At 38.8% G+C, this 19,904-nt stretch overlaps 1 protein-coding gene across 2 annotated transcripts; it reads right to left on the minus strand.

The window, feature by feature from the left end:
- Positions 1-2,034: 2,034 nt before the first annotated feature.
- On the minus strand, positions 2,035-11,650 carry fosl2 (FOS like 2, AP-1 transcription factor subunit). Of its 2 annotated transcripts, XM_053509859.1 has the most exons (5): positions 11,508-11,650; positions 11,002-11,097; positions 7,083-7,337; positions 6,834-6,941; positions 2,035-5,067 (listed from the first exon to the last, which is right to left on the minus strand). In XM_053509859.1, the coding sequence occupies exons 3-5, from the start codon at positions 7,320-7,322 to the stop codon at positions 4,519-4,521; spliced, it is 897 nt and encodes a 298-aa protein (XP_053365834.1). In that variant the 5' UTR covers positions 7,323-7,337; positions 11,002-11,097; positions 11,508-11,650; the 3' UTR covers positions 2,035-4,518. The 2 variants fall into 2 exon arrangements, with proteins under 2 accessions (XP_053365834.1, XP_053365833.1); XM_053509858.1 differs by lacking the exon at positions 11,508-11,650 and having other exon boundaries at positions 11,002-11,106.
- Positions 11,651-19,904: the final 8,254 nt, after the last annotated feature.

A 19,904-nucleotide genomic window follows, 5' to 3' on the forward strand; every position in this document is an offset into this window, starting at 1 on the left:
TCTAATCTAATCTAATCTAAACATATACATGGGTGTGGTGGTCAGATTTTAATGTACTTTTGGCTATGTAATGTAAAATTTCATCAAGATGGTGGGAAAAAAACTTGTTTTTTAAATCATATAACCACAATATATTAAGCTCATCAAAAATAATTAGTATTATTATTAGTAGTAGTAGTAGTAGTAATAATAGTATTTGTAATTTTTATTAGCAAGTTCAAGCCTCTTTATTTTTTTAAATTAAGATTTGTTTACTTGCAGTCATCTCTTATCACATTGTAAGTCCCCTGAAAGGGAACAGCCGAAAGACAAAGAAGAAGCATCTCTTATCACATTATATCAAAACCTGTTACATTTATACTGTATTATACTTTAATAAATGTTAAAAATGCTATTTTTTTAATAAATGTTCCTAATTTTTTCTATATTTTATCTTTTTTTCCCCTTCATTTAAGTAAATTTGGCTTAAATGAAAAAATTATAATAAGTTACTGTTTACAATATATTCCTTGTATGGATTAGACAATAGGTTGTGTTACAGACATGCAGAGAGAGAGAGAGAGAGAGAGAGAGAGAGAGAGAAAATAAATTGTCTCAATGAATTTAAGATTCAAAGGTGCTTTATTGGCATGACAAATATTTACATTTATATTTCCAATCTTAAAAATAAGTCACAAGAAAATAGCACAAATAGATAGATTATAAATAAATAAATAAATAAATAAAAACAGAATAGTATTAAAAAAAATAGATAAATGTATATAAAATAAACCAGTACAGACATCTAGTTCTGCAAAGGAACCCTAATGAATTCGCTCTGTTATTTTCCAAAGTGCCACAAGAGGGCAGTGTAGGCTAGCTAACCCACTTCATGCCTACACCTGGACACGTGTCTGTGATTCTCTAATGGCTTTGTGTCTCTAAATGGAAGAGTGTAGCAAAGCAAACATGATATTAGCATTATCAGACATAACATTATAATGTACTGTAATGTAATCACGCGTACATTTCTCAGACAAATAAAAATGAAAAAAGTCCTCTACTCGGAATGAAGTAGGCCGAAGGTCAAATGCTTGTGAGTGTCTGGAGAATGTACTTAACACTACTTTAATTTTTCTTTATTTAAAGATGTGTTTCGAAAGGCAACCCTGCTGAGAAATCCAGTTTATCCTGGTGGCTACTTGCTGCCTGAGCACTGGCTGAACTGGTCGAGCTGGTGGGGGATCTTTGCCAGCTGTTTCTGAACTGCTGTTAGTTATTACTGCTTGTTACGCACAGAGAAGTTAAATTGTTAGAAATGAACACAACCGTGACGCAGTTATGAACTGATCAGTTTTTTCTTTTTCTTTTTTCAGTAATAAGGACGCTGGCACAAAGATCAGCCACCAGTTTGACCAGTTTGGGCGAGCATCTGGTATCCAGCTGTGGAATGATCAACACAGATTCCTACTTACGTAGTCAAATTTAGCAGATTTCTCCTTTCTTTAACTACACAGCTACATACTGGTTTACTGATTTACGACATTTTCTTCAGTACTAAACGCAACAAGCAGGCAGTAAAGCTTAGTTCATGTTTACATTCTAGACTAGTTTCTGTTCACTGGGTGTTTAAGGATGTGGGCTGCGAATATCGAGTTTGTGTTTGTGTATGGTTCCCCTTCCTTTGGGTAAGCATACGGGCACAAAATCAGAACCTGCCTTAGTGCTGCGTCTGCATCTACACAGGAAAAAACACCTCTAGCGCAAGTATAAAGTTCTCCTGAGAGTAAATCTAAAAGTGTTTACTTGCTCCTTTGATCATAGTTTGATCATCAGTACATAATCTACCTGATTTAACCCATTAATGTTCATATGAGCTTGTTCCTCCATCTCCTTTATTTATAATTAATAATAATTGTTTAATAATAATTCAACCAAAATGGGATACAGATTATCGACGACTGATTACGTAGAACAATACAGTACAGATATGTTTGTGACGAGATAAAGAAAAAGGAAAGAAGCACGACAAAAATCTATCTTTTTTAAATTTATTTAAAAGTAAGACCTTTTCACAACAGACACATACAGCTCCACACACACAACTGCAAAAGCCTTTGAATATTTTTTTTTGTTTTGTTTTTGTTTCAAACATTCCTAACACCATGTGAACCAAGTAAAGAATCAGGATTTATTACATCATTTCATCAGGTGAAATACTGAGTCATCCACTCATATCCATAAAAAATATGATATAATAGCAGGTATTGAATGCACCTTGCCCACCGGTTCGGTTCTGCCCATGGATACGGGTCCATCCTAAAATAAATTTTTATCCTCGCATCAAATCTTCGCAAAAGCACTCGAATTGATTTGAAAAGCGAAACGATAAAGATCAAAAAAATCTTTTTTTTTTTTGTTTGTTTGTTTGTTCAAATATTTTCTCGTGACGAACTGCGCAATACTGGCAATGCGTCGCTGTGTTAAGTAGTGCACATTTGCATATGGCTGTGTTTATTTAAATTAAAAAATAAAATTAAAATAAACGGTGGAGTGTTATTGCCTACTTAGGATGTGATGGATGAGAGAGGTGCATTCATCCAAATACAGAGCGACTTAATAGAAGAAGAAGAAGAAGAAGAAGAACTTCAACAAGCATGAGATACCCACCAACATAATCCAAAAAAAAAAAAAAAAAAAAAGTTTATGGACAAGAAAAATACAACTATCGAGAATACCATTTGCATGTTTTATTATTATTTATAATAATAATCCATTTAAATAATCAAAGGAACAAACACTGACATACATATTGCTGTTTTTTTGTCATTGTTTTTCTGTCTTTAAAACAGTTAAAGCAATTACAAAAGAGAAACTGTTGGTCGGAAAGCAGGACATGTACAGAGGGCTGAAAGATGGCTTGATCTATATAGTTTAAGGACTCACAGGCAGACTGGATACAATTCAGTCTTTACACACTTTATTTCATTATCTCTCTCTCTCTCTCTCCCTTTCTCCCTTTTTTTGGTATTGTATTGATTTCCACATTAACCTCCCACTTTAAAACACTTGAAAACATCACTTGCTTGAAAATCCCCGACATAAATAAGTGACAAAGAACAATCCTTCAAATCTTCAAGTCAACATTTTGTTCTCTTCAGTCTCGCGACCAATCAGGAGAGGTCTCCGCGGCCCCGCCCTACCCCGCCCTACCCCGCCCCACCACAGCAAGGAATGTTTAATTATAGTAAACAGTTTACTCAGAAATATTGCAATTGATTATTCGTTCTTCACAACCAGAAATGAGACGTGTTTTTTTTTTAGGGATTATCGTTGTTCCGGTCCACTCGGGCATCAGTCACTGTCCTGTTAAAGGTCGACTGTAAGAGGAATGCCGTTTTCTTTTCTTTTAAAATCAGAGTGCAGTAACAATAGTGCATCTGGTCTCGTGTCTGGGCATCGAGGCCGAACCAGTGGGACGAGCGCCCGTTTGGCTTGGTCGTGTCTCGGGCGCAACTCCGCACCAAAAAAAAAAAAAGAAATAAGAAAAAAAAAGACATTTACAGATCAAGCCGTAAAAGTACATTATAAAAGTCATCGTTTCCGTTTTAATACCACAGTGTCTGCCCCAAGATAAAGCAGTATTGCCGTGTAAAGGGTTTGAGGCTGAACCGAATATGGCTAGAGTTTGTCCTCAGGTACACACTCCTGTGTTCTGACTTGATTGCTTTCATTAATGCTCGTGTGACTCGCTCACACAGACAACAACAACAACAACAACAACAAGAAAAATCCCTGACATTAACTTGTGTGTATGTTTTTGTTTTAATATACATAGAAAAAAAACCCTCATAATGTAAAGGTTTGCAACATGCCAGGTAGAGATCGAGTTGAAGAGGTCAGCCTTTAATAATACATGGTTGTTTCTTTTCTGTCAGGAATTTCAGGCTCAACCAGTGAACCCGGGACATCATTTTTAAAACAGCAGGACACAATATACACCTGGACAATTTGAACACATCATAAATACAAAAAGACAAAATCATGTAAATGTCACGCTGGTTTTGAAGACATGTGCTTGATTCTGTAGTGTCCCATCGCAGACCGTGTACCGAACAGGGATGTGACGTTTCTCACACTCACACACACACACAAACATCCGCGTGTCTCCTCCATCCCTTTTATACGTCTCGAACTTTTGTGAACAAACAGGAAATACTTTTATTTTCCGCCCCAGACTGTTGGTCACCTCTTGTCTTTCTCACCATTTGATTCTTACGTTTTCAGTCCTGGTTGTTCTTTGTAGCTGAAATGGCAGGTGGGCATAAATGGTTAAAAAACAAAAAAAGAAAATCAGAAAGAAAGAAAGGAAAAAAAAAACAGTTCCCTTTTCGAGGTGTTTAAATAAGACGAGCAAGGTAGCCCTTGAGAGTTCTCGGCTCCGTAGAGATGAGGTTCCGGGTCCGTCCCGTGTAGGGGACCTGTTGTTTAAGAGTGCTGAGCTGAAAGGGCTAAAGAGCGAGCGCTGAGCTGTGTTTCTCAGAGAGCCAGCAGGGTGGGTGAGTTGAGCGAGTCTGAGGATTGATCTCCGCTACTACTGCTGCGCCGGTGGGCCTTGGAGCACGACTCGGAGGAGGGCGAAGGGCTTTCGGGCTCCAGCATGTTGGGGTAGGTGAAGATGAGGGTGGGGTTGCTGGGGGTCGACACCGGAGTGGAAGCGGCAACCACGGGGGTGTTGAGGCTGTCTCCGTCTGAGCAGTACATCCCTCCACCCAGGCAGATGGGCTTGATGACCGAATGCTGGCTCTTGACCTGCTCCCGCTCCTCGCCGTCCTCCACGGGCTCCTGCTTCACCACGATGGAACTGTGGGAGTTCAGCGCAGACCGGGGCGGTAGGTTGGGACGCATGGTGGTCAGCGGCAGGGGGGCGCACTGCTCAGGTAGGGAGCTCTGGTGCCGCTCGTCTGGAGGAAGTTTACAGACCGGGTTGTGGGCCACGAGCATGAACTCCAGCTTGTCTTTCTCCTTCTGGAGCAGCTCGATCTCTTTCTGCAAATCGGCCTTTTCCTCCTCCAACTTCTCGGTTTCCTGAATAGAGAAAGCACAATCGGTTAAAAAGAAAAATCTACCAAAAAAAAAAAAAACACTGAAAAATACTTGCACTTTGTGAAACACTAGTTTCCAAGGCAACCGAAATTCAATAGCAGGCTTTACAGGATTCTACTCTTTTGCTGTAAATGTTATAAAATGCAAGCACAGCAAGGACGTGTATCATGAGGTTTTTAAGGTGTATTAGTTTAAAAAAATGTGATGTGAGGCAATAAAACCTTATTGTCGTTTTTTTCGTTTTTTTAAACCTAATAATAATGTAAAACTTGTTTATGAAGGGCAGCAAAGAGATCTATTACAGGGGGATAAGTAATAAAAAGGGATTAATAATCATAATAATTTTAAAAAGTAAGTCCACTGTCTTGTAGTAAAAGATAAAACAGACTCTCGAAATCTTTCCCTAAATAATTAAAATAGATGCACTTGTTGTGGCACACTGGAGCAGAAGAAAATACTAATAAAAGTGTTTTAATGTTCCAAATGTTAATCTACTGTATCTGCTCTCACGCTGTGAAATTCAGATAAACTGGGAATCCATTAGTACGTCTGAAAGCTTATATGTTAGTGAGTCTTTTCCCCCTCCTGTCTGTCAGGTGCAGCTCCCATGCGAGTATTATTTACCCTGGCACTGCCCTAACCGGTTTAACTGGCTCGTGGCACTAGCATAAAAAATAAAAAAAAGCTAGGTGTTTTAGCTTACACTATCAAGTGCTCTATCTGTTCATTTCAACCAACGTCACAAAAAATAACAGCAAAGTCCACGTGTGTATGATGTTATGAAAGAGCAGAATTAATGTATGAGAAAGTACTCGTTAAACAGTGCGCCTTGGAAAAAAACATGCATTTGTGAAAAAAAAAGCTTTGTCTTCATATCAACTCATGAAGCTTTAAGAACTTTATGAGGATATCTGACACAGTTTTAAACAAACGAAGCATTGTTGCTGGTGACACTCCCATGAAAAAGTCCTTTACTGGCATATGACCCAAGTGCACATTATAAATTAGTAGCTTTAAAACTTATTGGATTTATTGCACAGTGTGCTTCTCCAGTCAGCCTGAAGGGGGAGGCGGGAAGGGGGGGGGGTTAAGCAAAGTCAGACGGGGGCGGCTAGACGATGATAGCGTATTGTCTTCTGTCTGAGTGCCTTGACTTCATGCCATCGGTATGAGGAAGGAGGAAGCTAAAAGCAAAGTAGCCACCGCAATTACAAACGAAAGACACAGGGCCCGGGAGATCAAAGATTTGTGATCGTTCCTTATTTGGTGAGCTTTGGGGAGGATAAAGATAGCAGTGTGTAGGGTCTAATGGCTCGTGCGGTTTCCTCTTCAGACGGTATCAGACGGTCGTTCTCGCCCCCTTGCAGCACATTCCTCTTTCGTGACAGCTGAGAGATGGCATTGTTGGGATAATTAGTCCAATCAGAGATCGTACTTTTTGTTAAGAGGGGACATTCCCATGTTCTACCAGACAACACGTGGTTTAAAGGCATAACGGCCACACAAGCTTTACAGCCGTCTCCGGCTTCTGACAGCCTGGATAGATTACCTAAACATGCTCGGTGCAGCTACATGATGTCTTTGCTTAACCCCGCCAAGAAGCTGAAGAAGACCAGATGGGGTCAAGGTGTTGCAGGATTCCGACACTGCACAGGCACCGAAACCATTCTTTCTCCCTTTGCAGACGTTTTATATATCCTCTTTTACTGTACATGGTGAATGATTGACTAACCCGTGCATAAACTCACCCCTTGCAGCATTTCGGTCAGCTCTCTCCTACGGTTACGGCACTTAGCAGCAGCCAGCTTGTTCCTTTCTCGCCTCACTCTCCTTTTCTCCTCTTCCTCTGGTGTTAACTGTATTCACAACAGAAGCGATGAGCTCTCATGTAGACACAGAATCAGTTTCTGACATCTATTTATCATGCATCATAATACGTGCTACATACTGCATATACTAGATTGATACATGTTCTGTACTGCGCATGAACAACAGACCTGTTCATCTCTCTTGCGTCGTCCTCGGGCATCTCCAATGGAGCGGATGACCCCAGGGCGTGTGAGGGCTGTGTGCCCGAGGAGGCCGGGACCGCTGGGCACCGTGAGGCCGTATGGGTGAGAGCGCGTGTATGGGTTAGACATAGATGTGATGACTGTGGGCTGAACCATCCACTGCAAGTCCTGGCTGGTGGTTATGGCATTAATGGTTGGAATAAAGGCACTGCTCGAGCCAGGCATGTCAACTCTGTACTTCTGAAAAGTAAGAAAAAAAAGGGTTGAAAAAAATAACTGATGAAAACAGAAAGTCATCATAAAGAGCCTTAACCTCGTCTAGCCATATGCATTTCTATGTAATTTATTTATGAATTTTGTGATGACTCATTTTAGTTCATGAACCCTTTATCTGTTTTATGCACTGTAGTCATTGCAATGTAATGAATCACCACATGGTGCAACACCACTGACCGTGTTTCCCTTCCTAGTGACACGCTGTGTGAATTATGGGAAATCCCATACTATTTCCGCACAGTGGTCTATCAGGGTTATAATGACCTTAGTGACGTAGTGGGCAACAAGAGTCATCAGTGTATAGATACGACAGACTGGTGGAATGCGTTTTACAAGACGTCTCTCACGATGCAGAATCATGAAAAAAAAAAATTGGTCTACATTAAAAAAATAAAAAATAAAAAAAAGAGTATTGCTTTTGTAGTAGTAGATTTGTACAGTTGGAGTGAACGACTCTAGAACCGAACCATGTCCCCTTTAAGATGTCCAAATATATTGAATGTCCAAAATGTTACATCATTTCTTTTTTTTTGGGGAAATGATGAAAGCAACACTATTGCAGAAATGGAATTGTTGAAATAACCAACTTGTGACAGATATTGTCCTTTAACTTCACGTCGTCTCAAATTGGAGGAACAAACTACAAGCAACGCTTTCTTTCTCGTGAAGGTAATGAAGTTTCAGGGGTTAAGGTTCTGGACTTTTGTTTTGAAGGTTCAGTCAAAAACCTGAATCACATGTTCCTAGATAATTCGAGAACATTCCTCTTCATGCCAAATAGGTTGTTTTATTCTGTGTTACTGGGTTAGATAAATACAGAATGAATCATATGTACTCAGTGATTTGTTTATTCATTCTGTACCTGCCTGACTTCGCCTTCATGCAAATGTAGAATAATTGGTAAAAGTTGGATTTTTGCTTCGCATGGATATGATTAAAATCCATTCTGATCAGCTACACAAATGGAGATATATATATATATATATATATATATATATATATATATATATATATATATATATATAACAAGCCATGTTGTGTGTATGTGTGTGTGTGTTTTCCAGAGAACAGCTTCAGAAGTTTCCAGACTAATCTGACCACTGACAGAATGTTTACTTGGTAAAAAATCATCTCATTAAAAATGAACTAGTTTTCGACCCTGTTTCTGTTTGATGAATGAAACACCAAGAAGAACAACAAACAGATGTTTTCAATTTTCCCCAAAAAAAGATGAAAACAATGTAACAGCTGTAGTCTCTGTAGTCTCATTAAGTCGGTCAGATTGATGTGTAACAGTGCAGACGAAAGGTGCTGTGGCTCCTTATCTAGAGCTGAGTCACGCTATGGTCGAGTAGAATGTTTATTCCAGTAAATCGGGAAGTCTATTATATTTAGAAGTGCACCGTTCCCGTCCTCCTGGTCACATCCTACTTCCGGTGTGGAAGTCATATTTTACGGCTAACGCATTCTCGAGTGGTTAGATCAATAAATAATGAGATGTTTGTAATCTTTATCCAAGATATAATCCACATTCATACTGTAGAAGAAAGGAAAAACTAAGGGAACTGTATGTAAGCAAAAACAATATTCATGCTTATATATGACTTTGCAGAATGATATCATACATTAAACTGTGCATTCTTTAATTGATAATAAAATGATAATATATATAGTATATTATAGTATGGATATTATTTTTGCTTATATATGCAATAGTATGAACATTATATACATATACAGTATATGAGTATATACACACAAACATGAACATTATTTTGCTTATATATGCTTGTGTGTGTGTGTGTGTGTGTATATATATATATATATATATAGTATAAATTCACGTGGCAATTATCTGGGTAACTATATACTCTATATGATCAGACAGAATAACTGGAAGACTTAAACATGCTTTATGCTGGAGAGTGTGAGGATACACTCTCTCTCTCACACACACACACACACACACACATTTCCCTGCATGCGGTGTGTCTGGACTTCTCTACAGCCGATTCCGATAAGCACTCGAGCGCTCCATAATACCCAGACCCGTCCCTAAGCACTTCCCATCCACAGGGCCTGGACACATGTGAGGACGTCCTCACACACACACACACACACACACACACACACATCCCAGAAGCGTTTGTAGCGGAAAGGTATTCAGACAAGCTACATTTACGGAAAGTGGGCTTGGGCTGGAGCGCGTCATTTCTGGAAACGCGTAAAAAGATGGACTTGACTCCCAGCCAATGGCCGCGTCCCAAACCGCGCACTAGGCGCGAACACACACACACACACAAACACACACACACTGGGCATAGCTAACACGACATTCTGGTAATTATGTTGTTTTTAACAGGAAAAAGGCGCCACACTTCATAGAGCCAGAACGCGCGCGCGCATACACACACACACACACACGCAACCAGTTCGCCTGGTCGAGTCCCTGATATGTTTGTTTCCTTGTTTGGCGTTTTGCGCCGTGCCGTGTCTCACGCGAAGCGAACCAGGAGAGCGCGCATGGGGACACGCACGAACACACGCGCGCGCGCGCACACACACACACACGCACGCACGCGTCAACTCCGAAACGGCGCAAATGTGAAAGTGATCCTGGTTTCAAATCGTCTCCAACTTTCTGAAACATTAGGACGGGGTGTTAAAACTTCCAGTCAGTGACGCGCAGGAGAACACCGCTGCAGTTCTGTAGGTCTGAGGTTCTGCGGAGACTCGACCTCACAAAGCTCTCTCCGTGTAAAAGTGGTGCTGATGTCAATGTGGATTAGATTCATGGAGCAGGTTTATTTTACGCGCCGCTGATTTAAACCCAGGTTTATTATATCTCCAGTTATAAGTGATGATCCGAGCGCAACCTGTGGATTGTGTCCCAGTGCACAGAGGAGCCTCTCTTTTTTTTTTTGAAGACGGAAAAACGTTTTTATTTTAAATGTTATTATTATTATTATTATTATTATTATTAAGATGAAAAACATCTGAATCTGAAGATTAAGTGTCGCATTAAATGCATATGCATATTAATAAGGGTCCAGCTTTTATTATTATTATTATTATTATTATTATTATCAATGTTCCCTCATATTTATGCTAAAGGTTAAAAAGTGCGTCAGAGAGAGTTTGTGGTTTCTGACAGATGTGTGAATTCGGAGTGTCAGAGTTCAATTCCGTTTTTAGGATAGCCTCATTTCTGTGGTCATACTGTGTGTGTAGCCTGGTTGAGTTTCGTTATTAGGTGAGTTGCATTGTGATTGCTGGAGATCAGGATGTGGGTCGGTCACTAACGTCATGTCAAGGTTAACACGCTCACTGTATTCTTGACTGCAGCTGCTCTCTTGCCGGGTGCCAATACTATTGATCAACCCTAGTCACTATTCTGATCAATGGTTTTGGAGGCGATAAGGTCTTTAAGCATTAATCTAAAGCGTGTTAATATAATGGTTATTATTATTATTATTATTATTATTATTATTAAATAAGATATAACAGTCCTAAAGTAGTCCAGGTAATTAACGTTCTAGAGAAGAGCGTTTGATTGCTGCCTATGAGCGGTAATGATCCTACAGTATATCCTGAGATGAAGTTGATACTCAGTGAGATCAGATTGTACCTGGTATCCGGAGGCTGAGATCGGACTGCCGCCTGTTCCTCCCGTGAACGAGTCCAGTCTCACCGGGGACGCGCCGCTGCTGCTGCTGCAGTACTCCTGGTACATTATCCAGAGGGACAATAAAAAAATAATAATAATAATAAAAATTAATTAAAAAGGCGAAAAAGTTTCACAGGTTCAGAGTAAGATCCGATACTGAGTCTGTGTCTTCTTTGAATAAAAAAAAAAACAGCACTTCCAAGCAAGAAAAAAAGCTTAACAGTGCTTAATTAATTAAAAAGTTAGATAAATATCCAAATTATTATCACAAGCAGCTTTAAAAAGAAAAAAAAAAAGCATCCAGATCGTAGGAGTGATTTAAAATCAGGTCTTATAAGAGGCTTTGCATTTTTTTAATTAGTCCAGTACACAGGTTTTGTTCCAGGTTTTAAAGGTACTGAACCGATAACAGGCTGCTTAAGTTTGCGAGAGATAAAAAAAATGGTAAATGTCTCTTGTGCACCTACTTTGTGGAATGAGCTCAGTGCTGGTGCGCCCCTCGGTCCTGTTCCGTCCCTACCCGTGACTCACAGCACTTCCTTCTGCTCGGTGCGGGATTTTTTTTCTGAGTTTTGCTGAAGGATGACTCACTTTAATGGCACTATAGTGCGTTCGCGAGCGTTTATCAACGCCAACCTGCGTGCACACGCAGCAGGCACGGACCACGCGCGCTCGCGGACGGGGGTGCACGGCGCTGGTGAGCGCGCAGAAGGCGCGTGATGAGGAGATGTACGCGCGCGATTCAATGTGAGATGTGTGCGAGGATTACTGAAGACGCGGTGCGTATAGAACGCGCTGGGTTTGATTTTAGAGCAAAGCGCGTGCGTGCGGCGGCGGTGCGAACCCGCGGCTCCCCCCATGGACGCTGAGGTGGTAGCGCCCGGCCATTGACGTACGTTTCCAAAAATGGGCAGTTGCGTCAGCGCAGACGCGGTTCGGGTTTCCTTGGTGAAGGAGCGTCAGGGATTCCCTCCCCTCTCTCTCTCTCTCTCTCTCTCTCTCTCTCTGACTGATCTCAGGTCAGGTCCACAGCAAAATCTCCAGCAGCTCAGGAGAGGAATTACTCTCAACTGCTTCAGGTTTTCTTTAAAATCTGCTCAGTGCAATGGAAACGGTATGTTTCCCCGAAAAGCCCGTATTTTATGCTATAATAGGGTTTATTTTTTTCTTTATTGGATATTTCCTGTTGTGCTCTACTAAAAAAAAAATAAAAAAATAAAAAAAATATATATATAAAGGTAAAGTTGCAAAGAAAGAAAAGGTTTCACTCTATCATTAATTGTCTATAATTCTTCAGTGCTCATTATATATATATATATAGGTTTATATATATATATATATATATATATATAATGGATAATTAATGATTAAATGATTAAGCATGTGTTTATATTTATATATATATGTATATAAACACATACTTAATCATTAATTATCCATGCATAATAAATATATGTAATCCCCTATAAACTTTAAATCCCAATAAATAAAAATAAATAAAATCCTCTCAATGCTCATTTTATAAATAAATGCACCCTAATTTGTTCTTTCGTGTTCTATAGATATTGGTTCTTAAAAAATAAATACATAAATTGCATGTATGTAAATACAGTATACAGTTTATATATATATATATATATATATATATATATATATATATATATATATATATATACTGTATTTACATACATACACACATAAAAAGGTGTTGTACTGTTTTACATGTATCTATAATTATCTGTGAATAATTGTATAAGTAATATATGTGATCCCTAATAACTTTTTAATTACAAACAAATAAATTAATTAATAAATAATCTACTTTCTATTTTCAATTCTGGAAGAAAATCTAAGATGTAAATACAGCTATAAGTTAATCATATACAGTACTCTAACAACCTGATATATCATACAGACACGGTTTCAGGGACCTATTTTTGGGAACCACAATGCCACGTAAAGCTGCAAATAATCCCTCACTGCTTACAGAAAATATCTGATGGTTATCTTTGTTGACTCTTATAAAGGCACATTTTTTCTTATTCATAAGAACAAAGTTAGTAAGTAAAGACACCATGTGTATATTTCAAGGGGAATTACATCTAAATAAATAAGTAAAAGAACAAATTTTCCCCCCTATTATAGATAGATACATAGTCTGGACGTCTTTAATGTCCATTTTTAATGGCTGAGTGGAGACTTAATGCACACGTGCACATGTGGAACATCTAATTAAAGGGATTTTAGATATGATATGATAGAATGCTTATGTCAAGTGAGCCATAATCAGAACACAAAAACTCATTATACCGAACCCTTATTCTAGATAGATAGAGAAACTGTATGGCGAAAGTTTGAGGACACCTCACCATCACAACCATGCGCTTGTTAAACCTCCCATTCCAAATGCAGTACTGTTGTTTTATTTTTATAATGACCTCCAGTCTTCTGAAAAGGCTTTTCACTAGATTTTGGATTCGTGCTTGTTCAGGTTCGTCAGTGAGGTCAGGTACTGATGGGAGGACGTTGTGCTTGGCCAGCATTCCAGTTTATTTCAAATGTTTTGCAAACCATGTCTTTTTATCCCTCGCTTTGTGCACACAGGCAGTGTGTTAGGATCCCTTAGATCCAGCAAAGAGGAAATTTAATGTTACACCGCGCAAAGTAATCATTTCTCATTTCTTGTTTCATCCTCGCAGTATATTTTTACATAAAAAATAATAAAAGAATTATATATATTCATGTGTATGTGTGTAAATTCTATTCCTATGTAATTACATTTTTTGTTCTGATTCAACTTTATTTTTCGTATATAATTGTATTATAAATGAATTTTATTTTTATATTTTTATATTTATATTTCCACTTTTTAATTGCAAATTCAGTCCTTAGTTTAATTGGAATTTTTGGAGTAATAAGTACATTTGTAGGGTCATTTTTTAATTTTAGGAGAGTCATATAAACATTTCATTGGGTATCTTACTGTGAATTATTTTGTACATGACAAATACAATTTGAATTAGATTTTTTTTAGTGGGTTAGCATAGTTAGCCATGTAGTGTAGACACACACACACACACACACAGACACACAAAATGAACATTCATTTCCATTTTTCAATCTCATTTCCACCCATACAGTCATAGCTGGCAGTGGCTCAAGGTAGCACCGGAAGAGAGATGATAAAAATGAATGTCATTTGAAGTATTATTCAATTTTAATACCAGCTATGTTAGGGGAAAGAAGAATAGATGTAAATCAGCACAACAGGGTAGTCGGGGAAGCAAAAAAAATAAAAAAAAGCTTTCTAATTATAATTATGACTGATCTAAGCCATGGCATATCATGCTGCATTGATTCTTAAGAACAGTGAAGGACAGTTATCGGGTTTCCATCTCATCACCCTGATCGAGCTTCCGTCTGGAGTCGACCGATTACCCAAAGGAATTTGGTAATCGGGGTTAGGTAATGACACACACACACACAGCTAAAATTTTTCTTTAATTAAGGAATCAGAAGAACAATAACAACAACAACTGAAAACAACCCAAAACAGCCGCTGCTGTAAATAGATCTGCTTTAGTGGACATGATCCTGTAATCATAGTCTGAGACTGTGTGCTAAGACACGTGTGAGTCAACAAGGCAAGGCGAGTAAATGTTTGCAAAACAAGATCATTTCACAGTAAATCGGAATTCAGCACGATTTTAATCAGTTATGACTCGATCGATCGCCTGCTGCATCGCGACATCATTTATTTACAACATTTATATTCATTATTTATTTATTCATGTGGTTCAGGTACTGTACTGTGGGATTAAATTCTACAAGAATGTTGGTTTGATGTTTTTTTTGTTGTTTTAAGTGGTTCATAGAGAATAAGTAACTGAGGACAAAACAGAAAAGCAAATAACCTCACATGAGGTCTGGAGTCCCTGATAAATATTCATGTTGGTTCCACTGCTTTTGTAGTGATGATTAATGTTACGATTAACAGATTAACTTTTCAGGACGGATATCTTCAGATGTATTCCTGGACGTTAATCTGATAAACCATTTATGTTTTACAGTATATGCACAGACAGACAGGCATGAACGCTGCGCACGTGCACGCAGAACGGAAAGGCAACGAAAGCACAAGTGATTGCAAAATAATTCTGTCTTATGCAAACATCGCCTATTTTCTACGATGATTTTTTATTTATTTTGAATTTTTAAGAATGCAGCACTGGCCACATCAAGTGCATCTGGCAGAGCTGACCGTCTCCGTCTCGAGGCCACAGATGCCTGGCAGATTACAGAGTGGCATAATGACAGCTGATATAGATTAGCATCTCAACTATCTCTTTGTATTTTATTTGCAGGTTTCCAAGGTAACCCAAGCCGACTGATGCCAAACAGCAGAGAGACAGAATGTGAACATTCCAGGAGAATATGACACTCCAGGGAGAGTAAATGGATTCATGAAGCAACTTTCTCACTGATTACACCAGGCACGTTTCAGGTACGTTGGACACAAGTGGTTCACCTGCAGTACGTCAGCCGCCTGGTGCAGCACAAGCATGTATAACTCATATAGAGTAAAAAACTCCCTTTAATTCTCTATATAATCCCCTGATACACTACTGCACTTATCCTAGTTTCTCACTAGCGCTTGGACACCATCAAGGTAGAAAGTTCTCTCAGTTGTGATCGGAAACGCCGGCCTCCCAGGAATTCCTTTAAGCGCCCAAACAGGTGGAAATGTCTTGGAGTGAGGTCAGGACTGTACGGGAGACGTGGCGGAGACGCCCAGTCGAGTGCGAGTGTGGGTGGTGTTGGTGTTTTTTGTAAGTCACTCTGGATAAGATAGAGTGTCTGTCAAATGCCTAAATAAATCTTTAAGGATCAGGCAAGATGTATGGCTTCTTCAAAACTTTTGCACCGTTCAGATGTTTTACTGCAGCTGAGAGTCTCATCACCGTACCGTACTTGAAGTCTTCTGTAAATGCCAATTTCATCACATGTCCTGATTTGACTTGAACGTCTTTTGTAATTCAGTTAAATTTTGTATGTTAACTGTTCAGTTCTTCATTTTCGTTTGGAGTGAAGAGGCACAGGAGGAGCTCAGTGGTTAAAATGTTGTATTATTGCTCATAAGGTCACCGGTTCAAACCCTTGAGACAGGCCCTTATCCCTCAGCTGCTCATACAGTGTGTGTAGTGAGACAATGTAAGCTGCTCTGGATCAGGGTGTCTGTTAAACAGTGTAAATGTAATTTACAATTAAGTTTTCTTATGACAACTCGGCCAAAACCTCTTGAACACACACACCACTGTAGTACTCCGCTCGGACTTACAAAGATAGGCAGAACTGTCCCTGAGAATCAGTATTATTATTATTATTATTATTATGCATGTATATTTACATCTAATGTTGTAGAACATCCACTAACAACGTAGGTCCTATCACTTATATCACTTATAATAACTAGAACTAGCTATAAATTAAAAGTTGTTTCCTAAAAAGCCTGTTTCTTTCTATAAATAAAACACACACACACACACACACACACACACACACACACACACACACTCATCTTGACATGTTACTGAAAAACCACTGTCCTGAAAACCGACATTAAAGAACTTACATTGCATTGTTTTAAAAAGCAAAAACAAACAAACAGAACAAAAAAACATATTATGTTATGATGAACAGCCATGGAATGTAAATCCAGATATTTTTTTTCCATTATGGGAAAACATGGAGAGGCTCGAGCACAAAACAAAGAAATATATGTATGAACTAAGAAATAACTTAAATTGCTCAGCTTTAATTTGAAGGTACTTTAAAATAATTCATCCCAGGGTGTACATGTTGTAAAAAAAAAAAAAAGGAAAGAAAGAAAAAAAAAGTGATTCCATTATCAGTACACTTGAAATTGTGTTGTTTATTACTAGCATTGTGTAGAAGAAAACTCATACAGCCGCCTTAACACAAACTCAGGACAAGGAACAACTGTGTGTCCAGTGAAAACCCCAAACCACCAGCTTAACAACGGAACTTGTTTGCTTGTTTGTTTGCCGATGCGGCCCGACGCCGTGGCCTTTCTCCAGTGACTCGATGTTGTCATGGAAGTCGGAATCCAACATTGGGTCGCGGCCTAATTTGCCCACCGAACGGACTGCTTTCAGCCGACGTGAGCCATTCGAGTGCACTGTTTCCACTTTGACAGCATGTCAGTAAACAGCCGTGCTCTTTATTTACCTTCTCCGCTTATAAAAATCACTGAAAGGAAATAGTGATCTAAACTAAAAAAGACACCAGTGGTGTTGTCTTTGCCGCTGTAATCGTAAGAACGTAACACGCTGGAACTGTGGTTTTTGTGAAAGTGTGAATGTTACAAAGGCCTGCGAGTTCCTGCTACAGTGGAAGGAAGTGCGTCACCGACACATAGCTGACTCGAGAAAAGAAAAAAAAAATGAAACAAAAAAAAAAGAAAGAAAAAAAAGACAGCGTGGTGGAACGGTGTGCGGTGGCTACTTCTACACAGCACAGGAGTGCGATGGAAGAACTGAACGAATGGAGGAGAAAAAGAAGAGAGGTGGGGGGACTACAAACCAGGGCAGAAACTTGTCAGCCCCACTATTTTAGTGACAAGGGTCTTCCCGTAATCTGGCACATTTGGTCAAGGGAACTATGACCCATCAGAGCGAGTCCTCATTCTGAGAGTGAAGCGGAGGAAAGAAACAGGGGCAACAACACACCTTCGTTCGCTGATTATTTCCTCCGTCGCTCCTATAAGTTGTTTTTCAGCAACGCAAAGGGGAAGTTTCTTTCCAGCTGTCGGCATCGAAGTTCCAAAAAAGATTTATAAGAACTATGAACGGGATGGCGGGGGGGGGGGGGGGGGGGGGCACTTTGTATTGCTAATGGATTTGTTCTGAGCACAATCGCGCCGCTGTTGTTTGCCTCTCTCTCTCTCTGATCTGATCTGATCTGATAAGGGTCCTGTAATGCCATCTGCATCCCGTCTTTCAGACTGCGTAGCACACAAAGAGCTGGAGAGCAAAGTTAAATAAATGGGAAGGTACAAAGTTCACTGCTGATGGAACTGAGGTCAATGTCTCATATTATTATTATTATTATTATTATTATTATTATGTCTTTCTTTGTTTGTTTGTTTTTTTAAAGAAAGACGCAGATTAATACCTGAATACAGTGCCAGTGCCTAAAAGTATACAAATAAAATGTAAAAAAGCTTAGATAGGACTGGAATTAAAATGTCTGAAGAATTGAAATCCAGTTTTTAATTAGGTGTTTAATCAATCTACCTCGGTTTAAATGCGCTACGGATAAGATTATACATTTTAAATTATACAGTCATACAGTTACAGGTTACAGCATTAAAATAATAAAATGAATAGTAATAATAATAATAATAATAATAAATATATCAGGACTTGAATCTCTAAAATACAGAGTTGATGTAAAATAGGCCAAAGGTGAAGCATCTGGGATTCTCATGGAGAAGTAAACACAACCACAATCGTCCATCATGCTCACGTCCACGGAGTCGAGTGAAGATATGTGAAGAGTTGAGCTGAATGCAGAAAAAAGGAAAGAATAAAATGAAATATAAGAAGATTTTCTACCGAAATAGTGCAGAAGCTTTGTCTATAAGTTGTCTAAGGTTATAATAATCTGACATAAGGTTAGTGTAGTTAGCTTAAACACTACAGAAATAGTTATAATACTGTATACGAGTCATTAAGACTATTTAAGCTCACTGTAGATGGACTATTTCTCATGTATTTGTCCGCTCTCAGTCTCTAATGTTTCCCCTTTGGCCTAATAAAATGCAAACTGAGATTTTATTTCAGGGATTTATTATTTTGTTTTAATCTGTCAACAATAATCAGCCTTTTTAAAATACATTATTAAAAAAATAAAAAATAAATAAATATTGGAAAAATATGCATTCTTTAAATACACGTGCCAGGTACATCGTTTAATCTGATCTTGTTACTGCATTGTTTAATTCCCTAATCAGTACTAAAATGGTAAATATGCAAGTGCGCAAGCGAAAGTGTCTTATTTTGAACCTCTTACCCAGAAAACAGGAAGGGTGAAAAAAACAAACAGGAGGGCACTTGAGATCATTTCAGTACGGCACACTTTCCTGTTTCTACACGATGGAGCATATTGAGGTTAGTAATAAAGACACGCTGAGGACCAAAGCGCAGCCTGCACTTCTCTAATGTCCATTTCTTACGGCTGAATGGAGACTTAATGCACACGTGCGCACGTGGAAAACCTAATTAAAGGGATTTTAGTGACAAACAAAGAATGATCATCACCGGATTCGGCCTCTACTGCTCACTCCAAGTGGGTACGATGATCACGACACATAAGACATAAGCAGAGCGTGATTCGTGCCCTGATCAGGTGTATAAACAAATCTAACAAGTAGACCTTTATAGTCTCTGTGAAAAATAATACTTTATTATCAGGAACGATTCTATTGAACCCTTTGTCTAAAATTCTAAAAGAATCGTTAATTACGCAAAAGGCCATGTCAAATCATTTTCATAATTACAAAGGTTGTTCAAGTCAAACCGGGACTTGTGATGACGATGATGTTTAGGCCATTAAAGGAGTTCCTGGGAGGCCGGCGTCTACCTTGATGGGATCTAAGCACTGAGGAAACACTGGGATAAGTGCATTAGTGTATCAGGGGATTATATAGAGAGAAATAAAGACAGTTTGGTGTGTAAACTCCCTTTATTTCTCTATATAATCGCCAGATACACTAATCCCTAGCAACCGGGTCAACCACACCTCCTCACTAAGATAAAGATAAAGATTGTTGTACTTTCCTT

The sequence above is a fragment of the Clarias gariepinus genome, chromosome 13 (assembly GCF_024256425.1).
Source record: "Clarias gariepinus isolate MV-2021 ecotype Netherlands chromosome 13, CGAR_prim_01v2, whole genome shotgun sequence".
Classification (NCBI taxonomy): domain Eukaryota; kingdom Metazoa; phylum Chordata; class Actinopteri; order Siluriformes; family Clariidae; genus Clarias; species Clarias gariepinus.

Coding starts and splice junctions, on each gene's coding strand:
- fosl2 (XM_053509858.1), bottom strand. CDS start 11,106: ATGTACCAGGAGTACTGCAGCAGCAGCAGCGGCGCGTCCCCGGTGAGA. Junction 7,338..11,001: donor TCTCAGCCTCCGGATACCAG/GTACAATCTGAT, acceptor CTTACTTTTCAG/AAGTACAGAGTTGACATGCC. Junction 6,942..7,082: donor GACGCAAGAGAGATGAACAG/GTCTGTTGTTCA, acceptor TTGTGAATACAG/TTAACACCAGAGGAAGAGGA.